General features: G+C 34.5%; 1 protein-coding gene across 1 annotated transcript in view; it reads left to right on the top strand.

Moving 5' to 3' along the window:
• Positions 1–2,761: 2,761 nt before the first annotated feature.
• Positions 2,762–10,556, top strand: part of LOC144471411 (uncharacterized) — a 120,104-nt gene continuing 112,309 nt past the window's right edge. Inside the window, exons 1-2 of the mRNA XM_078183403.1 lie at positions 2,762–2,888; positions 6,082–6,494. Coding sequence (XP_078039529.1) covers positions 6,114–6,494 — 381 coding nt within the window. The 5' untranslated portion in view covers positions 2,762–2,888; positions 6,082–6,113. The remainder of the gene's footprint in view (positions 2,889–6,081; positions 6,495–10,556) is intronic.

Genomic DNA, 10,556 nt, shown 5'->3' with positions numbered 1-10,556 from the left:
CAAAATTGTCGAAATTGTTGTCTCTTTTATATGTAGAGAGAGAATTTTCAAACTTAAATATAAAAATTTGATTCTATACTTTATAAAATATTATTCTATAATTTTTCATATTTTTTCATGAGGAATCATCTTGTGCCCAACTGTAACTATCTTTCAGGTACATCCTGTATTATATATCGTATATGTAATAATTATAAGGTAAACGCAACCACTAAAATTGTAAGAGGAAAAATAAGAAAAAGAATGTTCATACTTATGTGAACTAGGTGCAACATGTAATAAGATATAAATCCTTAAGTTTTTTGTAATAAAGATGGTAATTAATCTAATTTCAGTATGTAACGTAAGCTAGATATGGCAACAATAAATCAATAAAACTTGATATGTAGTTTAAATATATCTTTTTGTTTCTAGATTATTAGAAGTAATTTGGATCGCAAAATCCCCTAACTAATGGAATATTCCGCGTTTTTTCAGAAACTTTGAAGATCGGAAGTATCCATCATCGAGAGGCTAAAATGAAAATACGAGCTGATATTCCAAGGAAAATTTCTGATGGATGAGTGGTGCGCCCGGATGAGGTCTTCATCGGCCATAATTAAATGTCCATTGGTCGGTGGGACTTTCGTCCGTTTGCAAAACTCTTTGCATACATCCTAGATAAACGGTTTCATTGATAATAACGCATGGAACACTCGGAACTTGAAGAAGATAAAAACTGGAAAGATATGAAATTATTAAACGAAATAAAGACTCGTAGCAATCATCGCTATTCTCTGTTCGTTCATTAACAATATTAACGATGATCAATTTACCAGACGCTACGAGGATATACGAAAACTAACATTATTTCGCGAAATGGTATCATATTACCAACTAAGAAATTGCTTAATATCACGACAATCTTTTAACGAGTGCGCGAAATTCCAATAATTCTAAAATTACAGGACGTTCAATCAGTTGACTGATAAGATTGTATACAGAGAGTAAACCAAGCTGTAGTTCGTCATTGCGCAAGAGTCAATAACCCGAAGCGAGACAATACAGAATGATGATCATAGCAGCAAACTAACATAGGTGGGTTAGTACAGTGTGAGGAAGGCATCTAAGACTAGACAATGGAACTATGCTCAATTTGTCATAGAATTAACCCATGCGAAAGTAATAAAACAGTCGAAGTATTAGAAAAATGCTTCATAGTACAGTGTGTTTTTATTACTGCAGCAATGTTTTATGCACAGGTTTAGTTTATTGTTTGTGACATTATTTACCGCAGTATAAATGGGAACTTGTGGTACTGCTTTTTTACATTGTTATGTCAATCGCATAACATTGCTGTGCTAATGAATACACACTGTACTATGAAAAATTTTTCAAATGCTTCGACTGTTTTGTTACTTTCGGATAGGTTAGTTCGATGCTAAATTGAGTATAGTCAGTTAGAACATAATGACTCGTTAAAATAAAGATAAGTAGCAATAAAAATGTAATTCATCGAAATCAACGTTGATTTAGAAAAAGAAAGTTCAAAAGTACACAAATGAAAATGAATACATAAGGATGATAACCTCTTCAGGGATGAATTTTTATAGTAGGGAACAATCTATTGAATTATTTCTTTTTTTATTTATGAGGTTTTGTTAATATTGCTGAGGAATTCTGTAGCGAATATTTTTTCAACTGATTCTCATATTCTTTACACTTAGAATAATCATAATTTTAAGAAAACTAAAGGTACACATACGCGGCCAAGGGTGCGTAGAGGTTAACTGAAATTTAACACGGTTGCCAGTAAATCGTCAGAAGTGCACACTTATGAAGGGTTTTAGTAGCACTTCTTCGTCAAACGATGTTTTCTTATGAGAAGTTTTTCACGTTCATACTTTTCTTGGTTTTGACGTCTGAATTGTTGACCGCCTTGGCCTAAATCACAAATTCTATCTTCCAAGTTAGTCCTTCGATAATTTGTTACTGCTGTATTACATATGCAGTTGCTTCGGAAAGCATGACAACAATCGCGATTTTTAAGAAAATCGATATGATCATATTTAATAATAATGACCAGATCTTCGTATGAAATAAAAGTATCTGCATTAGGTGAAACTTACACTAACTTAACAACAACCAAAAGTCCAATCATAGCTCCCTTACATATAAAACAGACATTTTACTAATACAGTTCTTCATACTATAGTTCCTGCCACATCTTTCTTATTTGCTTCTCAAGTTAATGTAATAGCATGACTATATTACGGCTATATGCATATGTAAGTCCATAGAAGATAAAAGGCAATATAAATCAAATAAAGATCAATTAACCTGAATCAGTAATAGTAATCTTTAATCAGTTTTTAGAATTAATTTTTAGTGCAATATATTCGAGCGAATGAGACGTTAGCAAAATCTATTGAACGCAGAAGGGTTAAACTAGTAAATACTATGGTGCATTTGAATTTACTTATTTTGCATTCATTAATTAAATGAATTTGACATGTGAGAATCTTGCGAAGTTGGCATTTAGTACACGATGTGTTAAGGAAATCGCAGAGATATCGTATAAAGCGGCAATCGTTAGTTTATGGTATCTGGAATGTTTAAATCGGGACGAGGGAGTTCGCATGCGATTTAATTCCCGTCCAACAACCGATACCGCTGAAATCTGCACAGAAATGGAATAACACCGTTCCTATTGGAACACGCGGCCATCACGCGGCAGTCGACTGAAGATTATTCACAAATGCGAACTGACTCGGCCACTCGTCAGATATACCTCACGTTCGAACTGATAATCTGGTTATTCATTTGTCGTCAGTAAGACGATTCTCATCTACGACAGCTGTTTCACGTTGGAGTTAGTGCCCCATTCGAGTAGTGACACTCCGCACAAAGTAAGTTGAAATTCCGATTATTCCTGTATCGCATGGTGTCTTCACTCGGTGCACAATAGGCTCGGCTTACCTGCATAGCGAAGCGAATATTCTCGAGGTTAACAGGACCGTCTGCGAAACAAAAAACCCATTTACGGTCGCGTTCTTTAATGTTTATCGTTTACTGTTCGAAAGGCGGCAGTGGGGTTTCGTGTTGTTTCCGCTAGACATTGCGGGCATGCCGGTGTAGTATGAAACGAATTATCGATCCGAATACGGTGGAATAAATTCAATAAGTTTTAAGGTATATATATATTTACATGTTTACATGTTCGGTATTGTTTTATGAAAATCGAAGCAATTTTTATCCAATATAATTACGAACTTGGTGTAGCTGTGACTGAAAATAGTAGGTAAAACGCACAAAACCGTTGAGATGATAAGAGAATTTACGAGCAGTGGCATGTTATTGTCGATTTATCGAAATTGTTAAGAAAGGAAATCATTTCCTATTTAAGACAACAAATAATGTTTCTCTGTTTCTGACAATGAATGCAGAAAAGCTTTATTACAAGATAAATTAAGAATATAGAATGTAATTCGTCTTAGAAGTCAAGTGTGATAATTTATCAGTTCGTATGCTTTACCGCGTTTTTGCGCCAACTGAAATCAGCGAAGGTGTGTACTGACGTGCAAGCCGATTTCGATACGATAGTACCATTGTTTTGTACACAGTAGAGTTTTGATGGTTCGATTCGAATGTAACCATGATTCTATTCCTCTGCTAGTTATAATTCAAATATAACATAATATAATATCATAAGAGCGTGTACCGCGTTCTATAATCGCGTATCTTTGTTTCAATCGCTTGGAGATTATATTTTAATCCTCACTCGTCCTTCGTGTCAACTCGATACATTTCTCATAAATATGTATATAGTATGTTCTACTCTTTAATTAGTTTAATTAGTTACTATCTAATAATCTCATCTTAAATCTCACCTTATATATTTATTTTTTAAGAAGGAATTTGTAAAATTTTAACCATTAACACATTATATGCCGGTAATTATTTTGTAATTTCCGAAAGTCTACAGTTTACAGTTATACTGTTTAATAAATTTTTTAGTAAAACTAATTATTTCAGTCGTGCTAAAAAACCAACAAGTCGTCCATATTGATAATTTTCTTTAGGATTATCGAGTAGAAGAAGATTGTTTAGATTTCTCTTATTATAGCACACTAATTGACAATTCGATTAATAGGCTTCCGGTAGATAAAGTGTTATCTTTTCATAACATTGATTTTATGTCGCTGTGTTAAGTTGACACAAATTAAATTGGGGAAATGTGTGACCGATAAGAGTTAGAATAAAAATAATAGTATGTCGGTTTATAATATCGAATCTTTTACTATTTACAATATAAGGAAACAAAGCATAATTTTGAAATATTTTGACTTGAACATTGGTGAAAAACACGGAAACATTTTTATACGTTAATCTATATATATTTTTTTCTCGCAAGTAGATTCAAAGTAAACCTATCATAGAGTCAATAGGGTCATAAAAACGGTTGAAGGATAATTTATATTTTTCTTCAAAAGTTTATGAACGTTGAACATCAAAATTAGAGTAATCAACCCAGGAAGATTTTATATAATAATTCGAGGGTTAAACAAATATTTTGAAAGTATAATAATGTTGAAAAAAATGGTCTGCATTCATATTAAACCATAAAAGTTTCTAATATAAGAAAAATTGCATATTTCTTGCAAGTACTCATCATGCTTGTGGTAAGAAAAATAGTGTATGAAAAATAACATAAAATTTGTCAATTTAGGAATTAAACGAACGTACCAATGGTATTGTTTATGGGTAAAGTTTATTTATTATTGTATATATATAGTAACAAAATACTCAGACCCTTCGCCAAAAATTATTCGCGAATGATAACTGCGAAGATTTACTACTATTCATTATTCTGACATAGATGGTGCCACTGTATTAACCTCACTAAAGTATGAAGATCGTGTCCTTACATGTATTACCAGCTACGGATAATTTTTTATAAACAGATGTCGCAACAATAGAGTTCCAAAATATTTGATAGCCTCTCGATAAATTCGTCTACCAATTTGACCACTTGGTACGTGTAAAATAAATACGTGTAATTGCATTACTTCATTAGTTTCAGAAGAAAATAAATTTTACTGAACTTTACGTTATACCTTAATAAGAAATAACCTTTTCGTGTAGTATAAATGCAATTGGATCTTTTGAACATTTCTGTACCCTCATAATACACACTCGTGTATCACATATCTCGATTACCACATTTCAGAAATAATTTAATAACTGAAATGGAACTACAATATTAAACTTTATCGCATTGGTTACTTCTTTAAATTTTTTAAATTCTATGAGTCTTAATAGTGCTTGATTTAGACAACAATGTAACGGTACAGTATAACAACAAATTGTGATATCACGATTTGTTCGCTTTGTATACTACATGAAAATTCGAATGAAAAAATGTAAAATACTAATTCGACATTTGATTTAATTTTGTATTACATATTTTTAAACTTACATTATATATTACTTCACTTAAAATTTGAAATTTATTTGCTTGTATCTTTAAAGTATTTCTAGCATTTCTAAAATTCTTTAAATATTTTTAGTATTCTGGATTTAATTTACTTACTTTTATTGCGAATGCCCAAAATCCGGCTTACTTCTAGTATAACAATATTTGAATGTTACTATTTCTAATAATGATATAAATATGTAAACGTCATGTGGAAAACTATTGTCATAACATCAGTTTTAGAAAACACATTACTAATGATTCAATATGTATTTTGAATAATTCGAAATAGAACATTGTCTAAGATTATGCACACAACCTTCGTGTATGCCATAACTAATTTGTATGTCCTCAAATTTACATAGAACGCTTTGAATAATCTTAATCTTATCGTGTCTAGACGTTTCTGGTAATTGGAAACGATAAGCAAGTGGTACAAATTCCATTACCACTTTTATATGTGTAATTAGCACAAGAATAATTGAATCAGCAAATATCTTTCAAATTGGTTGAATAACTTGTGGAGTTTCATTATTTATTATTATTCAGAAATGTTAAGTTTAGAAAATAAGTTAAGTTAACATTTAAACAAAGTTTGTATGTTAAAAGTTAATTTTATCGTTTAGGTTCGGATATACACCGCACAAAAGCGTAAAACATGAATAACAAAGTGTCAATAACCATGAAAGACGTTTCGGCGGATAAACTAATTAAAGCTGAAATTCGCACTGATCTAAAACAGAACGTTTTATCTGCGGACAAATTGAAGAACGTTGCTGTTAATCAAGACCGTCAGGTGGAGATCGAAAAGAAAGAAACAAAAAGCAAAAATGAAGAGAAAGTGCAAACACAAAATCTGAGCATCTCATGTTGTAAATTGGAGAAACCTAAAATCGAGAATGTGAAACCAAAAAGTGTCGAAGTGGAAAAAACAAAACGAAAAATGGAGGACACAGTAGCGACAAAGCTGACCAGTGATATTAGTGCGAATCCAGTTAAATCCTCAAAATGTACAATGATCCCTATCGTCAAAGCATCGGTAAGTTTAATTTTCATAATTACTTCTACAATTGAAATTGTTGACCTGTCTTCCGTTAAATAAGCGATCACAATATTTACAACATTCTTTGTTTATTCATTTATCTTAGAATTAATTTAATCTAATTCATGTTATAGTTTCAATACTATAACTACCTTCGGTTCGTTTTGTTACAATATTCTTAATAATGGTCAAACTCCCAAAGCACAAAGTAAATCTAAGATGTAATACAAAATCAAAACTCTTTTTGATAAGTATCATTGAGTGACTCTTTAAAAAATTATGAATGTACTTAAGTTGAAAATTAATTAGTTTTGAAGTTCTGATTTTTATCCTGAACGCTCATAAGATCGCGCCATCGTGTCGGAAAATGCGGTCATCGCACATCGATAGTCTTCGATATTCGCACTTACGTCTTTCAATTTCACCATGGCATTTCCTGTATTTATACTTTCTTAAGTATTACATAAGAACTGTATAGTCGTATTATATGAAAAATATAGAAATAAGTACATCTAGTGCGTACTTGGTTAATTGCATATTTACAGATTTCGCAATTATTATAAATAAAAATATAATTTCGTAATACTTCGTAACAAAATTGTATAAGATTATTATAATTCTGTAAATAATTTCGTAAAACTAATTTTGAAAAATTATATTAATCTAGGCTGGCGTCCATCAAAAACTAAACATTTTTGTGTTTGAATCGCTACTCAGTGTACTATATATGATTAATATCCATTTCTGGACACATCTCTATCTCTCTGCGTCTCCTTAATTCATCTTGTAAGGCGGGTACGGGTGTCATTGTTGTTGTTGGAATGAATTCTGGATGCAGGATATAAGGATTTCTGAGGACGGTAGTAGATATATTCTGATTAGCGGTTGACAGGGAGTTAACATCTATGGCGAGCAACGAAAGCAGCTTCGATCAAATGGAACAACTGCTACTGTCGGGCGGCCGGTTTTCTTAACCGTCCTCTCCCAATAGATCTAGGCTACAGTGCAATGGCAGCCGGCCTTCATGGCCGTCCTCTCCAACCGACATGGTAACCGAAGAACTTATGCAGATTCCTACAGGCGGCCAGAAAGCTACCCTTTTCCTCTCTCAGCGGACGACCGGCCTTCATGGCTCCTTCCTTCTCTCACAGGTGTAGCGACGATTTAACCGAGATCCCTCTATTTGTGCTACCTCATTGCTAGCCATGAACCGTTAATAAGAATTTGGTAACTAAGGAGTCTGTCGCGTTCTCGATGTTTCGCGAAGCTTCGGTAGCGTTCCAGCCGATTATCGATCGGTTCAGAATTGGCTTCAACAATGGTCGATAGTTTTTTGTCTTCTTCTCCTTTCGCCTCGTTACACTACAAATTATCCAGCATAGACTTAAGCGACAACCATTTACACAACACCGACACTTATTGGTGGCTACAACAAATACAGTGTAGTTTAACAAATATATTACAACCAAATGACACCTATTTATTTAAATATTAGCTTTAAAAAACATAAACATATTTGATCCTCGGTAGTATAATGGTCAGTATCCCCCCAGCCTCTCATCAACCTTCGTAGGAGTAGGACGTGCCTTACAACCGCTTCACCGCCGTGACAAAACCCTAACGACACAAAAGGGACGCCGTGACAAATTGCATAGCCGTGCAGTGATCGGTAGTTTTAATATTGTATATTAAATATTCAACACGCTATAAAATGGAGGAGACAAAGACCCCGAAAGGGGATGTCTCCCCAACATCCGAGGTAAAGCCAGAAGTCGACCACTCAACCGCAACAGCAGTCACGGAATCAACACAAGGAGCGTCAGGACGACTCATCGCTGATTTTTCAAAATTAGAGAAATTAAGTAATGCTTCATTTGCTGCGCATATTAAAAACAATATAATGAAGAAAAATTCAACCAAAAGACTAAACCTCGCACCAAAAATAATCTTGACATAATCATGAACCGTTAACACGTTGATTGCCATGTGACTGACACCGAGCTTTCCGTTCAAGCGCGTCAGTCATCGGTGGCGGACGCTTCGCATTGCTGCACCACGATACCAGCGCGCGCGGCCTGACGGGAAGTCGTTATAAAACCGCGTGGCGCTCAACATGTTAATAACAGTTTGGTAACTAGGTAGTCTGCCGCATTCTCGATGCTTCGCGAAGCTTCGGTCGCGGTCCAGCCAATTATCGATCAGTCCAGAATCGGCTTCAACAATGGTCGATAGCTTTTGTCTTCTTCTTCTCCTTTTGCCACATTACAATCTATAAATTTGACATCTTCAGTCAGGCTCCAGTATTTTTCGTTTAATCGATGGAAGTCGTTCCGATTTGATATTTGCCGGTTTTGTGGAGTGATTATATTTAATTGGTTTGTTGGCTTTGTTTCTAGTTGAATGATAAATTATAACGCAGTTCTTATCATTTTGCATTAATCCTATCTTATAAAAGTATACATATAAATATTTGCATGATAATATATTTGTTGTTTGCACTAGTTTCAATATTGACTATATTATAGTATAGTATTGACAGTACTATATTATTTAAATATAGCAGATCGGTTGGCAGATTATTTTCGGTATGTGGGATGCTGGCAAATAAGTTTAATGAGACGATTTTTAATGCTAGGAATGTTTGCTATTGTAGGGTTTTTTTCCGGGTATGGAAGACAGCATGATCGAGTGTCATAAAATGTTAATGAATGGGACAGATGGGGACAGAGTGCTTCGGAAACTTCGAGTAACCTGAGTCTATTGCTTAGGTTCCTGGAAGTCCTGCGTGGCCGAAGGATAGAGTATGAGTGAGCGAAAGGGAAATAAATAAAGAGAGAGAGAGAATGTGTAAGAATAAGATAGCGAGTGAGGCAGAGCAAAAGGGAATGAATGCAAGAGAGAGAGAGAGAGAGAGAGAGGGAGGGAGAGAGAGAGAGAGAGTAGTATGATGATGTGGAAAAAGGCTGATAAGGGTGGAATAACAAGCGGAAAAGATCGTCTCGATCGAAGGAGAACCGTCACGTTGACAAGTCGTTGTTGTTACTGTAGTTGTTGAAGTCGTTGCGTAGTCGTTGTCGTTGTTGTTATTATTCTTGTTGTAAGACGTGGAAACTTGTGGGTTATTAATAATAAACTATATTGTAAAGCATGAAGTTGCTAATGAAGTCTTTGTTCTGTGCGTTTCTATAAATTCCCAGATTTCTTCCATCGTGGTTGTGTTGACCTTCCACTCCCGAGTGTCCACCAAATTAGTTGTTTTAGCGACTGGTTTCAAGATTTACTTTCCATATTTATCGTCGATTCGAAATTATCGCACGCCACAGTGGAAAAAAAAACGACACTGGCAAAAGAATGCGTCAACAATAGTACCTCATAGGTGATGTGAAATATATTGATACGAACATCGCCCTAATATGCCACGTATACTTATTGCACACACTTAATACTTTATCGACCGGTCGTTTTTTATGCTGCCACTCAGTAAGTGTCGGCTTAGTCGCGCGCGCATTTACTCCCAGTACCGGCTAAATTTTCGCTATTCATTGTGTTGTGTTAATATTGTTGCGCATTTCACTACACGTGTTACGCGTCTCGCGTTGCGGCATTGTATTTACAGCTCGTTTAATTACAATATACAATATAGATACAATGTATCGTTACGAACATTGTGTCTCCCAGGAATCGAATGTCAAGGTTTTGACTGGTTATGGAAAATGTGTTTAAAGAAGGCAAGCAACCGTCGTTGCAGTGCCAAAGACTGAGAACTGCGTTCGTGGAGAATCTAGCCACGGAGTGGAGAAGGCAGCGTTGCTTTTTGGTAAGAGAGCTATGTTGGACCGCATGGCACCTTACCCCAGAACCTCGGAAAAAAGCACTCGTCTTGACTATTTAGCATAATTTTCTAACACTTATGTGTACAGAAAGTCGCGTAACGAAAAATAAAATCGTACATATGTTTGCTAAATAATAACGATGAGATATTTAAGATTACAGATAATTGTTGCTTATGCAAATACACTTATCAGTAGAGATAGGTTTGCTTAGATTATAATATTATTG

Source organism: Augochlora pura, chromosome 6, assembly GCF_028453695.1.
Source record: "Augochlora pura isolate Apur16 chromosome 6, APUR_v2.2.1, whole genome shotgun sequence".
In the NCBI taxonomy this organism is placed as follows: Eukaryota; Metazoa; Arthropoda; class Insecta; order Hymenoptera; family Halictidae; genus Augochlora; species Augochlora pura.
This window is presented reverse-complemented; position numbering and strand designations above follow the sequence as displayed.